Source organism: Ranitomeya variabilis, chromosome 2 (assembly GCF_051348905.1).
Source record: "Ranitomeya variabilis isolate aRanVar5 chromosome 2, aRanVar5.hap1, whole genome shotgun sequence".
Classification (NCBI taxonomy): Eukaryota; Metazoa; Chordata; class Amphibia; order Anura; family Dendrobatidae; genus Ranitomeya; species Ranitomeya variabilis.
The window spans coordinates 415,762,569-415,780,427 of NC_135233.1; the positions used below are offsets into that span (position 1 = coordinate 415,762,569).

At 45.0% G+C, this 17,859-nt stretch overlaps 1 protein-coding gene across 1 annotated transcript in view; it reads right to left on the reverse strand.

The window, feature by feature from the left end:
- Nucleotides 1–13,539, reverse strand: part of LOC143806311 (uncharacterized) — a 57,648-nt gene extending 44,109 nt beyond the window's left edge. The window contains exons 1-2 of the mRNA XM_077286555.1: nt 13,393–13,539; nt 1,927–2,265 (exon numbers count right to left, since the gene is read on the reverse strand). Coding sequence (XP_077142670.1) covers nt 1,927–2,265; nt 13,393–13,447 — 394 coding nt within the window. The 5' untranslated portion in view covers nt 13,448–13,539. The remainder of the gene's footprint in view (nt 1–1,926; nt 2,266–13,392) is intronic.
- Nucleotides 13,540–17,859: the final 4,320 nt, after the last annotated feature.

Here is a 17,859-nt window from a genome sequence, read left to right on the forward strand (position 1 = left end):
CAAGATTTCACAATAAACCGGCCACGACCAGGTGCTCCTTGCAAGATTTCACCATAAACCAGCCACAACCAGGTGCTCCCCGCAAGATTTCACCATAAACTGGCTACAACCAGGTGCTCCAATGAAGATTTCACTATAAACCGGTCAGGACCAGGTGCTCCTTGCAAGATTTCACCATAAACCAGCCATGACCAGGTGCTCCCCGCAAGATTTCAACATAAACCGGCCACGACCAGGTACTCCCCGCAAGATTTCACCATAAACCGGCCGCAAAGAATTATCAGGTGAGTTGTCCAAAAGCCGAGGACACCAGTGGAGAGCTACAGAAAGACCCGGAATCAGCAGATATAACTGATTCACAGAAAACTATAAGCAATGCACTCAACCTCCATGGCCTGTATGCACGCTCACCTCGCAACCTCCATGGCCTGTATTCACTCACCTCGCAACCTCCATGGCCTGTATGCACGCTCACATCGCAACCTCCATGGCCTGTATGCACGCTCACAACGCAACCTCCATGGCCTGTATGCATCCTCACCACACAACCTCTATGGCCTGTATGCACGCTTACCACACTACCTTCATGGCCTGTATGCACGCTCACATCGCAACCACCATGGCCTTTTTGCACGCTCACAATGCAACCTCCATGGCCTGTATGCACCCTCACCACACAACCTCCATAGCCTGCATGCACGCTCACAACACAACCTCCATGGCCTGCATGCACGCTCGCCATGCAATACTCCATGGCCTGAATGCATGCTCACCATGCAATACTCCATGGCCTATATGCACACTCACCACACAACCCCCATGGCCTGTATGCACGCTCACCACACAACTCCCATGGCCTGTATGCACACTCACCACACAACCCCCATGGCCTGTATGCACGCGCACCACACAACCTCCATGGCCTGTATGCATGCTCACCATGCAATACTCCATGGCCTATATGTACACTCACCACACAACCTTCATGGCCTGTATGCAGGCTCACCACACAACCTCCATGGCCTGTATGCATGCTCACCACACAACCCCCGTGGCCTGTATACACACTCACCACACAACCTTCATGGCCTGTATGCACGCTCACCACACAACCGTCATGGCCTGTATGCAAGCTCACCACACAACCTCCATGGCCTGTATGCATGCTCACCATGCAATGCTCCATGGCCTGTATGCACGCTCACCATGCAATACTCCATGGCCTATATGCACAATCACCACACAACCTCCATGGCCTGTATGCACTCACCACGCAACCCCCATGGCCTGTATGCACGCTCCCCACACAACCTCCATAGCCTGTATGCATGCTCACCATGCAATACTCTATGGCCTGTATGCACTCTCACCATGCAATACTCCATGGCCTATATGCACAATCACCACACAACCTCCATGGGCTGTATGCACGCTCACCACGCAAGACTCAATTTCTGTACAAGAAAGCACGGCCAAGCACGTTTACAGTTTGCTCCACAACATTTGGGATAATATAGTCTAGTCAGATGAGACCAAAATTGAACTCTTGGGATGCCATAATACACACCATCCTCACATGTGCTCAGGCTGTCTATCAGCCACAAATCATGGACCCACAGGGACACAAGCATAATACACGGGCACAGCCAGATGCTCAGATAACACCTGAGCATGCTTGGTTAAGACATTGTCTGAGCATGTTCACTCATCATTACACCTGAGCAATGCCTGCGACTAGTTTCTCCATACAGGAGGCGTCTGGAAGCTTCTTCACCAACAAAGGCTTTTGTACCAAGTATTAATTAGCCATGACACCTGTATGGCTACCATGACACCCCCCGCACACATGGCTCCCCTGACACCTGCGTGGCTCCCATGACACCCCACAAACATGGCTCCCTTGACACCCCCGCACACGTGGCTCACCTGACACGTGCAGGATGCTTCTCCCTTCCCTGGACTCTGGGGTCACTATAACAGTACAGGTGTACTCTCCGTCATCACTGAACTGCGCCTGTGGGATGTGCAGTGCGGCGTTTCCTCGCTCTATGTCGCTCTCCTGCTCCATGTAACATCCTTCTCTGAAGGCCTCAGGTTTTCCAGGAATAAAGTTGTAAACTCCCAGAGATTTTCCATCCTGTGATTTTGTCCAATGCACATTAATGATTCTATTAGGAGAAAATTCTGAAAATTCACATGGAATGGTAACATTGTCCCCTCTCATTGCAGAGATCAGCATCTTCTTCATGGTGACGATCAGACAATCTGAAGAAGAAATAACAGAACATGTCAGAACAAGAACACGTGTGACAGAAATCAGGCATTCTGCCCGTGTTTCTCCTGGTTTTCACAGCTGACTATTCGGCTTTGCTTTATAGACTTGAACACATTGAACTGAGCCATCTCCTCCGTCGCTGGTCTCTGGAGGACAGGCTGAAGATTGTTCCCCCAAATGGTTTGCCTGGGTCTGTGTATAGAAGGTCTATGACCAGGATAGATGAAGTCTGATCGGTGGATGCCAATCAACCGTGCCCGATGCTGGCGGCGGCAGCCGGATGTGTTCAGTACTGGAGCAGACCTACACAGATCAGTCACCTGTATAGTGGGGCACTGCAGACCCACCCAGGAGGATATCTGCCCCCGCTGGCCCCAACAACAGCTGAGTAGTGGGTGTACAGGGTGTTGAGCCCCCACCGATCTGATAAAAACTACTGGACAATGCCTTTAAATGTCACGAGAATAGTTCACTGTCAGTTAAAGGCAACCTGTCTTCTGAACAAAAGGTAATTGTGAAGGGAGGTGAGCTGTGACATAACACAGTATCCAATGTTCAGAATATGTTATCAGTCATTGTACAGGAGGAGGTGACCCCCTCGTTACCCCCTGGTTATGGCCCCCCTAGTGTCATACGGACCCCTTGTTACCCCCTGGTTATGGCCCACAGCCATCTGCAGACTGGACATAACTGCAAGAGGTATGCTGCCTCTCAGGTGCGAAGATCAAGAATGTGACCGATAGGATACCAAAGCTCGTCAGTTCCAAGGACATCCACCCATTTCTTATGATACATATTGGCACCAATGACACAGCAAGGAAGGAGCTACCGACAATCTGAAAGGACTGAAGAGTTGGGGAAGAAAGTAAAGGAACTGGATGCACAGGTAGTTTTTTCTTCTATCCTTCCAGTAGATGGGCATAGCACCAGGAGATGGAACAGGATCCTTGATGTGAACAACTGGCTAAGACGATGGTGCAGACAACAAGGATTTGGACTCGTGGACCACGGTGTGAACTACCTGTACCACGGACTCCTCGCCAGAGACGGACTACACCTCAACAAACCTGGGAAATACACATTCGCCATAAGACTCGCTACACTCATCAGGAGGCCGTTCAACTAGAAGACGAGGGGACGGGAAGAAAGACATTAGACTCGAACATGAAGCCAGAAAATATACCGAAGAAGGACATGAGAAGACCCAAGGCAACATACTCGGAAGGGAGGTAAGACATTTTCTAAAACAAACCACAAGGAGGAAATTGGAACAAAACAAAATAATCTCAACTGCATGCTCGCAAACGCCAGAAGCCTGACAAACAAGAGGAAGAACTAGAAGCAGAAATATCTACAGGTAACTATGACATAGTGGGAATAACTGAGACACGGTTAGATGAAAGCTATGACTGGGCAGTTATCTTACAGGGTTACAGTCTGTTTAGAAAGGATCGTAAAAATCGGAGAGGAGGAGGGGTTGTCTTTATGTAAAGTCTTGTCTAAAGTCCACTTTAAGGGAGGATATTAGCGAGGAGAATGAGGATGTCTAGTCAATATGGGTCGAAATACATGGAGGGAAAAATAGTAACAAAATTCTCATTGGGGCCTGTAACAAACCCCCAAATATAACAGAAATCATGGAAAGTCTACTACTAAGGCAGATAGATGAAGCTGCAACCCATAATGAGGTCCTTGTTATGGGGACTTTAACTACCCGGATATTAACTGAGAAACAGAGACCTGCGAAACCCATAAAGGCAACAAGTTTCTGCTAATAACCAAGAAAAATTACACTGGTCTACAAAAAAAATGGACTTTAAGAACAGTTTTAGACCAATTTGAGGGTGCTGAATTCAAATCTGATCTTATAATTTCTCTATCACATTACATTTTTGCGCTACAGGTATATAGCCCATTTTCAAGAATTCCATGATAAATATAAGTAGTGTATGAAAAGTGCCGGTTTATACGGTTCACTAAGGTAAATTTAGTTTTCATTTAGTCTCCCAATAAATGTGAGAATATCTTTGTTTTCTTTGAACATGCATAATTCCCATTTATTATGATAACACCCTTGTTTTCTGTGCTACTGGGACAGTAGAGCTACAGCAGAGCATTGGGTGAAAACTGTATGGCCTCAGCGACAGAGTTTGGCATCTGGCGATAAGAATGTCATCCATGATCCTCTAGTGGATAGGAAGGACATTGTCTTTCCTCCCTTACACATAAAACTTGGATTGATGAAGCAGTTCGTCAAAACTCTCAATCACAGTGGAGAATGCTTTAACTATATATGTTCAACTTTTCCTGGTCTTAGTGAAGAGAAGAAAAAGGCTGGAATATTTGATGGACCTCAAATAAGAACACTTATGAGAGACCCAAATTTTATCACATCAATGAATGAGACAGAAGAAAGAGCTTGGAATGCATTTTTCAATGTGGTGCAGAATTTTCTAGGGAATAAGAAAGCAGACAACTATGAAGAGATTGTGGAAGAGCTACTAATGAGTCTGCGAAATCTTAGATGTAGAATGAGTATCAAGATTCACTATTTACACAGCCATTTGGACTTTTTTCCAGAGAACCTTGGGGATGTGAGCGAGGAACAAGGGGAGCGTTTTCATCAGGACATTAAAACAATGGAAGAACGGTATTAAGGCCGGTGGGACTCACATATGATGGCTGACTATTGCTGGAGCTTGATGAGAGACAACCCAGAAGCTGTACATCACAGATCAGCCAAGAAAAGAAAGTTCAAATAACTGCCATTTGTCATTCATCTGTGTGCCATATATATGTGTTTTTATATTTTGTAGTTTAATTCTGTAAGTATATTTGATTTGCTGTACATAGACTTTGTAATCTTTGTTATTCGTTGATTAAAAATATACAATGTAGTATCGAAAATCATGTGTTTTTATCATAAAACATTAGATAGGAGTAATTTTCATCAAAAATTGAAAATATCTCGAAATCCTGATGTGATAGTCAAAAACGGAGTTCATATTATGTTTTAAAACCTTTTGCCAGAAAAATTGCGTTGACCAGTGTTACCTTTCACAATTGGTGCAGAATCCAACCAGAGGAGCAGCACTTTTACACCTAATACTATCTAATAGACCTGACAGAATAACAAATCTGCATCTAGGAAATAGCGTCCACAATATTGTACAGTTTCACTTGTCTTTCGCTAGGGGGACTTGTCAGGGAGTCACAAAAACACTGAACTTTAGGAAGGCAAAGTTTGACCGGCTTAGAGATGCCCTTAATTTGGTTGACTGGGACAATGTCCTCAGAAATAAGAATACAGATCATAAATGGGAAATGTGTAAGAACATCCTAAATAGGCGGTGTAAGCGGTTTATACCTTGTGGGAATAAAAGGACAAGAAATAGGAAAAACCCAATGTGGCTAAAGAAAGAAGTAAAAGGGGCAATTAACAGTAAAAAGAAAGCATTTACACTACTAAAGCAGGATGGCACCGGCAAAGCTCTAAAAAACTATAGGGAGAAAAATAATTTATCTAAAAAACTAATTAAAACTTCCAAAAAGGAAACAGAGAAGCACATTGCTAAGGAGAGTAAAACTAATCCCAAACTGTTCTTCAACTATATCAATAGTAAAAGAATCATAAGTGAATGTGTAGGCCTCTTAAAAAAATTGTGGGGACAGAATGGTTGTAGATGACAAGGAAAAAGCTAATATATTAAACACCTTCTTCTCCACGGTATTCACGGTGGAAAATTAAATGCTAGGTGAAATGCAGAGAGACAAAGAAAACCCTATATTAAGGGTCAGCAATCTAACCCAAGAAGAGGTGAGAAACCGGCTAAATAAGATTAACCCCTTTCTGCCATCGGACAGAATAGTACGTCCGATGGCAGAACCCCCGCTTTGATGCGGGCTCCGGCGGTGAGCCTGCATCAAAGCCGGGACATGTCAGCTGTTTTGAACAGCTGACATGTGCCCGCAATAGGCGTGGGCGGAATCGCGATCTGCCCGCACCTATTAACTAGTTAAATGTGGCTGTCAAACTCTAACAGCGGCATTTAACAAGTGCTTCCGGCCATCGCGCGCACCGCTGACCCTCATCACATGATCGGGGGTCATCGGTGCGTGAGCATGAAAACCAGAGTTCTCCTGCACACCTCTATGGTTGTTGATGCCAGATTGCTGTGAGCGCCACCCTGTGATCGGCGCTCATAGCAATGATGTAATTCTACTACAGAGAGCCGATCAGGCTATGCCAGCTCCTAGCATCCAATGGAGGCTATTGAAGCATGGCAAAAGTAAAAAATAAATGTTTTTAAAAATATGAAAAAAATTAAAAATATCTAAAAGTTTAAATCACCCCCCTTTCACACCATTCAAAATAAAACAATAAAAAAATCAAACCTACACATATTTGGTATCGCCGCATTCAGAATCGCCTGATCTATCAATAAAAAAAAGGAATAACCTGATCGCTAAATGGCGTAGCGAGAAAAAAATTTAAAACGCCAGAATTACATTTTTTTTGGTCGCAGCAACATTGCATTAAAATGCAATAACGGGCGATCAAACAAACTTATCTGCACCAAAATTATATAATTGAAACCATCAGATCGGCGCGCAAAAAATAAGCTCTCACCCGACCCCAGATCAAGAAAAATGGAGACGCTACGGGTATCGGAAAATGGCACAATTTTTAATTTTTTTAGCAAAGTTTGGAATTTTTTTTACCACTTAGATAAAAAATAACCTTGACATATTTGGTGTCTATGAACATGTAGTGACCTGGAGAATCATAATGGCAGGTCAGTTTTAGCATTTAGTGAACCCAGCAAAAAAGCCAAACAAAAAACAAGTGTGGGATTGCACTTTTTTGCAATTTCACCGCACTTGGAATTTTTTTCCAATTTTCTAGTGCACAACATGGTAAAACCAATGGTGTAGTTCAAAAGTACATCTCGTCCGCAAAAAATAAGCCCTCACATGGCCATATTGACGGAAAAATAAAAAGTTAAGGCTCCGGGAAGGAGGGGAGCGAAAAAAGAAAACACAAAACCGAAAAAAGCTCTGGGGGGGGGGGGGGGGGGGGTTAAGGGGTTAAAATAAATAAATCTCCGGGTCCAGATGGCATACACCCACGAGTACTAAGAGAACTAAGTAATGTAATAGACAAGCCATTATCTCTTATATTTAGGGACTCTATAGCGATGGTGTCTGTTCCGCAGGACTGGCACATAGCAAATGTGGAACTAATATTCAAAAAGGGCTCTAAAAGTGACCCTGGAAATTATAGGCCAGTAAGTCTAACCTCTACTGTTGGTAAAATATGTGAATGGTTTCTGAGGGATGTTATTCTGGGTTATCTCAATAAGAATAACTGTTTAGCTCCATATCAGCATGGGTTTATGAGGAATCGCTCCTGTCACACCAATCTAATCAGCTTTTATGAAGAGGTAAGCTTTAGACTGGACCAAGGTGAGTCATTGGACGTGGTATATCTTGCTTTTTCCAAAGCGTTTGATACCGTGCCACACAAGAGGTTGGTACACAAAATGAGAATGCTGGGTCTGGGGGGAAATGTGTGTAAATGGGTAAGTAACTGGCTTAGTGATAGAAAGCAGAGGGTGGTAATAAATGGTATATTCTCTAACGCTGGGTTCCCATTGCGCTATGGCTGTACATTAAACGGACTACGTTACACCGCGTTATGCCGCAGTGTAACATAGTCCGTTAACGCCGCCATTGAAAGCAATGTCGGACGCATTGCTAGCGCACGCCCACAATGGGCGTGCGCTAGGCGATGTGCCGTCATTGAGTGACGGACCCAAGACGCGGGCTGCAGCGTTTCCGGGTCCGTCACTGCTAGCGCAGATGGAGCTAGCAGATGCTCCATCTGCGCTAGCGCTGTGCCAAAGTCGGCACTTGCGTTGGCGCAGTCCGTTAGCGTATGCGCTGAACGGACTGTACTAACGCAATGTGAACCTAGCCTAACTGGGTCGCTGTGACCAGTGGGGACTGCAGGGGTTGGTGTTGGGACCTCTTTTCTTCAACATATTTATTAACGATCTGGTAGGTTTACACAGTAAAATATTGATATTTGCAGATGATACAAAACTATGTAAAGCAGTCAATACAAGAGAAGATAGTATTCTGCTACAGATAGATCTGGATAAGTTGGAAACTTGGGCCGAAAGGTGGCAGATGCGGTTTAACAATTATAAATGTAAGGTTATACACATGGGAAGAAGGAATCAATATCACCATTACACACTGAACGGGAAACCACTGGGTAAATCTGACATGGAGAAGCACTTGGGGAATCCTAGTTAATGATAAAATTAGCTGGAGCAGCCAGTGCCAGGCAGCGGCTGCCAAGGCAAACAGGATCATGGGGTGCATTAAAAGAGTTCTGGATACACATGATGAGAGCATAAGGGTATGTGCACACAGTGCGGATTTGCTGCGGATCCGCAGCGGATTTTACCGTGCAGAAATGCTGCAGATCCGCACTGTGATGTACAGTACAAGGTTAGTTAATGGGGAAAAAAAAAGATGTGCAGACGGTGCGGAAAAATCAGTGCGGAATTGCTGCGGATTTCAAAGAAGTGCATGTCACTTCTTTTGTGCGGATCAGCAGCGTTTCTGCACCTCTCCATGTTAAAAATCCGCAGTGGCAAAATCCGCAGAAAAAACGCACAAAATCTGCAGCAATTCCGCATAAAAACAGCACAAAATCCGCATAAAAACCTCGGCAAATCCGCGGCTGCGGATTCTGCCAGGAGCTGCGGATTTTGTGCAGGAAATTCTGCACCTCTTTTCTTACGTGTGCACATAGCCTTAATCTGCCTCTGTACAAATCCCTGGTTAGACTGCACATGGAGTACTGTGTACAGTTTTGGGCACCGATGCTCAGGAAGGATATAATGGAACTAGAGCGAGTACAAAGGAGGGCAACAAAATTAATAAAGGGGATGAGGCAACTACAATACCCAGAGAGATTAGCAAAATCAGGATTATTTAGTCTAGAAAAAAGATGACTGAGGGGCGACCTAACAACCATGTATAAGTATATAAGGGGACAATACAAATATCTCTCCGAGGATCTGTTTATACCAAGGAATGTGACGGTCACAAGGGGGCATTCTCTGCGTTTGGAGAAGAAAAGGTTTTTCCACCAATATTGGATTCTTTACTGTTAGGGCAGTGAGAATCTGGAATTCCTTGCCTGAGGAGGTGGTGACGGTGAACTCAGTCGAGGAGTTCAACAGAGACCTGGATGTCTTCCTGGAGTGTAACAATATTGTACCTTACAGTTATTAGGATCTTTGGAAGGACGTAGATCTGGGGATTTATTCTGACGGAATATAGGCTGAACTAGATGGACAAATGTCTTTTTTCGGCCTTACTAACTATGTTACTATGTATGTTACATAGTGTCATAAGGACCCTGCACTGAGCCCCTTTCATTGAATCAGTCGTGGATCTGGCATTCTCAGCTATAAATCCTTTATATGATGATACAGAATAGAAATTCATTGTAATATTAAGAATTCTCAGATGAACATTGAGGCTTTGAGTCGAGCTCTTTATATTCCCATGATCTCCCTGCAGGGGGCGACACAGAGGTGTGACCTGCGCCGAACAAGAAGCGCTGCAGGCGACACCAACTGTCCTTATATCAGTGTAATGCCGGGAACCAAGACCAACAACATCCCACCGCCGGCAATCCGTGCAATCACCAGTGATATCAGAGTGTAACAATATTGTACCTTACAGTTATTAGGATCTTTGGAAGGACGTAGATCTGGGGATTTATTCTGACGGAATATAGGCTGAACTGGATGGACAAATGTCTTTTTTCGGCCTTGCTAACTATGTTACTATGTATGTTACATAGTGTCATACGGACCCTGCACTGAGCCCCTTTCATTGGATTAGTCGTGGATCCAGCATTCTCAGCTATAAATCCTTTATATGATGATACAGAATAGAAATTCATTGTATTATTAAGAATTCTCAGATGAACATTGAGGCTTTGAGTCGAGCTCTTTATATTCCCATGATCTCCCTGCAGGGGGCGACCTGCGCCGAACAAGAAGCGCTGCAGGCGACACCAACTGTCCTTATATCAGTGTAATTCCGGGAACCAAGACCAACAACAACCCACCGCCGGCAATCAGTGCAATCACCAGTGATACCAGCGGTAATAACCCATTACTGACACTAACCTGAAGTCACCAGTAATGACCCGGCACTGACACCAGAGTTTACCAGTAATGACACAACACTGACACTAACCCGAGGTTACCAGTAATAACTCGGCACTGACACTAACCTGAGATCACCAGTAATGATCCGGCACTGACGCTAACCTGAGGTCACCAGTAATGACCCGGCAATGACAATAACCTGAGGTCACCAGTAATGACCCGGCACTGACACTAACCTGAGGTCACCAGTAATGACCCAACACTGACGCTAACCTGAGGTCACCAGTAATGACCCAACACTGACGCTAACCTGAGGTCACCAGTAATGATCTGGCACTGACACTAACCTGAGGTCACCAGTAATGACCCTGCACCGACGCTAACCTGAGGTCACCAGTAATGACCCAGCACTGACACTAACCTGAGGTCAACAGTACTGACCCGGCACTGACGCTAACCCGATGTCACCAGTAATAACCCGGCAATGACACTAACCTGAGGTCAACAGTAATGACCCGGAACTGACAGTAACCTGAGGTCGCCAGTAATGACTAGGCACTGACACTAACCTGAGGTCACCAGTAATGACCCGGCACTGATAGTAACCTGATGTCACCAGTAATGACTCGGCACTGACACTAACCTGAGGTCACCAGTAATGATCCGGCACTGACACTAACCTGAGGTCACCAGTAATGACCCGGCACCGATGCTAACCTGAGGTCACCAGTAATGGCTCAGCACTGACACTAACCTGAGGTCACCAGTAATGACCCGGCACTGACGCTAACCCGAGGTCACCAGTAATGACCCGGCACTGACACTAACCTGAGGTCAACAGTAATGACCCGGCACTAACAGTAACCTGATGTCACCAGTAATGACCCGGCACTGACACTAAGCTGAGGTCACCAGTAATGACCCAGCACTGACACTAACCTGAGGTCACCAGTAGTGACCCGACACTGACAGTAACCCGAGGTTACCAGTAATAACTCGGCACTGACACTAACCTGAGGTCACCAATAATGATCCAGCACTGACACTAGCCTGAGGTCACCAGTAATGACCCGACACTGACACTAACCTGATGTCACCAGTAATGACCCGACACTGACAGTAACCCGAGGTTACCAGTAATAACTCGGCACTGACACTAACCTGCGGTCACCAGTAATGACCCGGCACTGACACTAACCTGAGGTCACCAGTAATGACCCGGCACTGACAGTAACCTGAGGTCACCAATAATGATCCAGCACTGACACTAACCTGAGGTCACCAGTAATGACCCGGCACTGACACTAACCTGAGGTCACCAGTAATGACCTGACACTGACAGTAACCCGAGGTTACCAGTAATAACTCGGCACTGACACTAACCTGAGGTCACCAATAATGATCCAGCACTGACACTAGCCTGAGGTCACCAGTAATGACCCGACACTGACCCTAACCTGAGGTAACCAGTAATGACCCAACACTGACACTAACCTGAGGTCACCAATAATGATCCAGCACTGACACTATCCTGAGGTCACCAGTAATGACCCGGCACTGACACTAACCTGAGGTCACCAGTAATGACCTGACACTGACAGTAACCCGAGGTTACCAGTAATAACTCGGCACTGACACTAACCTGAGGTCACCAATAATGATCCAGCACTGACACTAGCCTGAGGTCACCAGTAATGACCCGACACTGACCCTAACCTGAGGTAACCAGTAATGACCCAACACTGACACTAACCTGAGGTCACCAATAATGATCCAGCACTGACACTATCCTGAGCTCACCAGTAATGACCCGGCACTGACACTAACCTGAGGTCACCAGTAATGACACAGCACTGACATTATGACACTAACCTGAGGTCGCCAGTAATGACCCGACACTGACAGTAACCTGAGGTCACCAATAATGATCCAGCACTGACACTATCCTGAGGTCACCAGTAATGACCCGACACTGACAGTAACCCGAGGTTACCAGTAATAACTCGGCACTGACACTAACCTGAGGTCACCAGTAATGACCCGACAGTGACAGTAACCCGAGGTTACCAGTAATAACTCGGCACTGACAATAACCTGAGGTCACCAGTAATGACCCGACACTGACAGTAACCCGAGGTCACCAATAATGACCCGGCACTGACACTATCCTGAGGTCACCAGTAATGACTCGGCACTGACACTAACCTGAGGTCACCAGTAATGACCCGACACTGACAGTAACCCGAGGTTACCAGTAATGACTCGGCACTGACACTATCCTGAGGTCACCAGTAATGACCCGACACTGACAGTAACCCGAGGTTACCAGTAATGACTCGGCACTGATACTATCCTGAGGTCACCAGTAATGACCCGACACTGACAGTAACCCGAGGTTACCAGTAATGACCCGGCACTGACACTAACCTGAGGTCACCAGTAATGACCCGACACTGACAGTAACCTGAGGTCACCAATAATGATCCAGCACTGACACTATCCTGAGGTCACCAGTAATGACCCGACACTGACAGTAACCCGAGGATACCAGTAATGACCCGGCACTGACACTAACCTGAGGTCACCAGTAATGACCCGACACTGACACTATCCTGAGGTCACCAATAATGATCCAGCACTGACACTATCCTGAGCTCACCAGTAATGACCCGGCACTGACACTAACCTGAGGTCACCAGTAATGACCCGACACTGACAGTAACCTGAGGTCACCAATAATGATCCAGCACTGACACTATCCTGAGCTCACCAGTAATGACCCGGCACTGACACTAACCTGAGGTCACCAGTAATGACACAGCACTGACATTATGACACTAACCTGAGGTCACCAGTAATGACCCGACACTGACAGTAACCCGAGGTTACCAGTAATAACTCGGCACTGACACTAACCTGAGGTCACCAGTGATATCAGCAGTATATAGAGTGGATTTTTGAGATCCTTCATTTCCTTCACAGCTCTGTGATCCCGAGAGCAGCAGATTCCTCCTCGTAATGGCCGCTGTGTAGTCGCCTCCCTCACATGCTGCGGTTTCAGTTTCACTTCTAAACACAAGAACAAGTCTGACACCTACTGATACCGACAACACACGCACACTGCTATATACTGACACTACACACACACCGCTATATACTGACACTACACACACACCGCTATATACTGACACTACACACACACCACTATATACTCACACTACACACCGCTATATACCGACACTACACACCGCTATATACTCACACTACACACACCGCTATATACAGACACTACACATACACCGCTATATACCGACACTACACACACCGCTATATACCGACACTACACACACACACACTGCTGTATACCGACACTAAACACACACACCACTATATACTGACACTACAAACACACTGCTATATACCGACACTATACTCACCGCTATATACCGACACTACACACACCGTTATATACTGACACCACACACACTTCTATATACTGACACCACACACCGCTATATACTGACACTACACACCGCTACATATCCACACTACACACACCGCTATATATCGACACTACACACACTGCTATATACTGACACTATAGACACTGCTATATACCGACACTACACACACACTGCTATTTACTGCTATATACCGACACTACACACACTGCTATATACCGACACTATACACCGCTATATACCGACACTACACACACCACTATATACTGACACTACAAACACACTGCTATATACCGACACTATACACACCGCTATATACCGACACTACACACACCGCTATATACCGACACTACATACACCGCTATATACTGACACTACACACACACCTCTATATACTGACACTACACACCGCTACATACCCACACTACACACCGCTATATATCGACACTACACACACACTGCTATATACTGACACTACAGACACTGCTATATACCGACACTACACACACACTGCTATTTACTGCTATATACCGACACTACACATACTGCTATATACCGACACTATACACCGCTATATACCGACACTACACACACCGCTATATACCGATACTACACACACCGCTATATACCGACACTACACACACCACTATATACCGACACCACACACACCACTATATACTGACACTACACACAGCTACATACCCACACTACACACACACTGCTATATACTGACACTACACACACTGCTATATACCGACACTACACACACACTGCTATTTACTGCTATATACCGACACTACATACACTGCTATATACCGACACTACACACACACTGCTATATACTGACACTACACACACTGCTATATACCGGCACTACACACACCGCTATATACCTACACAACACACACTGCTATATACGGACACTACACACACCGCTATATACCGATACTACACACACTGCTATATACCGACACTACACACGCACTGCTATATACCGACACTACACACACTGCTATATACCGACACTACACACACTGCTATATACTGACACTACACACACTGATACAGTCATATGAAAAAGTTTGGGCACCCCTATTAATCTTAAGCTTAATGTTTTATAAAAATTGTTTTTTTTGCAACAGCTATTTCAGTTTCATATATCTAATAACTGTTGGACACAGTAATGTTTCTGCCTTGAAATGAGGTTTATTGTACTAACAGAAAATGTGCAATCTGCATTCAAACAAAATTTGACAGGTACATAAGTATGGGCACCCTTATCATTTTCTTGTTTTAAATACTCCTACCTACTTTTTACTGACTTACTAAAGCACTTTTTTTGGTTTTGTAACCTCATTGAGCTTTGAACTTCATAGCTAGGTGTATGCATTCATGAGAAAAGCTACTTAAAGTGGCCACTTGCAAGTTGTTCTCCTGTTTGAATCTCATCTGAAAAGTGGCATCATGGGCTCCTCAAAACAACTGTCAAATGATCTGAAAACAAAGATTATTCAACATAGTTGTTCAGGGGAAGGATACAAAAAGCTGTCTCAGAGATTTAACCTGTCAATTTCCACTGTGAGGAACATAGTAAGGAAATGGAAGAACACAGGTACAGTTCTTGTTAAGGCCAGAAGTGGCAGGCCAAGAAAAACATCAGAAAGGCAGAGAAGAAGAATGGTGAGATCAGTCAAGGACAATCCTCATACCATCTCCAGAGAGCTGCAGCATCAACTTGCTGCAGATGGTGTCACTGTGCATCGGTCAACAATAAATCTCATTTCAAGGCAGAAACATTACTGTGTCCAACAGTTATTAGATATATGAAACTGAAATAGCTGTTGCAAAAAAAACAATTTTTATAAAACATTAAGCTTAAGATTAATAGGGGTGCCCAAACGTTTTCATATGACTGTATATATCGACACTACACACACCGCTATATACCGACACTACACGCACCTCTATATACCGACACTACACACACTGCTATAAACTGACACTAAGCAAACCGACACTTCACACACTCACATGTACTGACACCACACACACTGCTATACTGCTATATTCTGTAGTGCAGCGCTTACTGAGTCTGTTGGGGGACACTCTCTTGGCAACGGGTTTAAGGCACTTAGGCACATTTTCTCTCTTAAACAGTCAATGCGGTTTGTTTAGACTCAGCATAAACCACTGTAGGCCGTGTTGCACATCACAGTCCTACCACAGTCCATAGCACTTCATAGTTCACGGCTTTAAATCACAGTCACTAAACACGCCGGATGTCAGGACTCTGAACATTTTTTATTACCTTTTTGTGCATTACTGCCCTTTTCCAAGATGGCGTCTTTGGTCTCATGTGCACTGTGTCTTCCTGCTATAAAACTCCACCCCAGCCTTCAGTCTGTGCTAGAGTATTCTGCCTTGCATCCAGCTCCTGACCTCTGGTGACTCCCTGGCTATATACCTGCTCCTGTGAACCTGTGTGGTCATCCTGCTACTCTGCTCTGAGTTCCTGCTGCATACACCAGTTCCAGTAATCCTCCTTCATCTGCTGCTCATGTTTATTTCCATCTGCATTTGCTGGACATGTAAGCTGTTTCTGCTTTGCAAGAACCTGAGACTAGTACCCAGACCTCCCTGGTTAAGCTAAGATATTATTTGAACTGCCTTATAAGCATATCTACCTGTGTTTTGGACTAATCAAGGACTTATTCGTGTCAAGTATCCTCAAGAATAATTGTGCTTCATAGACTTTCTGCATGATTGCATTTTCGCCTGAAGTTTCCTATAGACTGCTGAGCTGCATTTGATATTTGCACCAAGTGTTGTGGACTTGAGTTTCTCTCTGCGCCTGTTTGAATCACCGTGTGATAATATAGACTTTACCACTTATAAAACTGTGTCCTGTAGTTGTCTTGTTCCATGCAAACAGTCTCCTGAGTTATCCCCTATAACCTTATTACGGGATACTCTAGCCTAAAAAAAAAGGAGACTGCTCTGGAACAATGACTGCAGAAAAAAAGATTAAAGCAGGTGTGTTCCATAATTAGATCACTGCAGAAAGATGTGGAAGGTCTGCAAGAGAAGTTTGGAAGCTTTGAACACAATCAACAAGTGTTTGGACAGACTTTGCAGGACTTAAGCACCCGCATGGCAGCCCAGGAAAACAAACTTACTGGCATAGAGTCCCAGTATGGAAGGGCTTTTCAGGACATAAGCATGCAAATAGCTGCACAAGCGACTTTTCCCTCTGGGCAACCGCCACCAGCTAGCCCACCTAAGTTGCCCCCATTCAGATTTAATGGTGATCGCGACAAATTTCGTGGCTTTGTGAATCAATGTATGCTATATTTTGGTGTGCATGCTGACCGTTTTCCTAATGATAGATCCAAAGTATTGTGTGTAATAATGCTGATGACCGCACGAGCGCTCGCCTGGGAATCCGATGATTGAGTCTCGTGACCCATGGTTAAATAACTTGGATGATTTCTTGGCCGCTATGGCATTAATGTTTGATGATCCTAATCGCCGTGCAACCGCTGAATGTGCTTTATTGTCTTTAAGCCAGGCAAAACGTTCTGTTATTGAGTATGCTACTGAATTCAGGAGACTAGCGGTAGATACCAATTGGGACAGTTATGCACAATTGCCTATTTTTAAAAGGGGTCTGTCTAGTATTGTAAAAGATGAACTAGCTCGCTCTGAGTCACCACAAGAATTAGAGACATTTATTCAGCATTGTGTGCGCATTGACATTCGCCTTACTGAGCGTAGGCAGGAGAAGTTTGCTGCATATAACCGTATTTCTAACTTTTCCCATCCTTCCAAAGAGCCTGCAGGTAAAACATCTCGGGAGGTGGAGGAGGTGCCCATGCAAATTGATTCTGTTCAGAGGCGCGAGATCAATGAGCGCCGGGAGCAT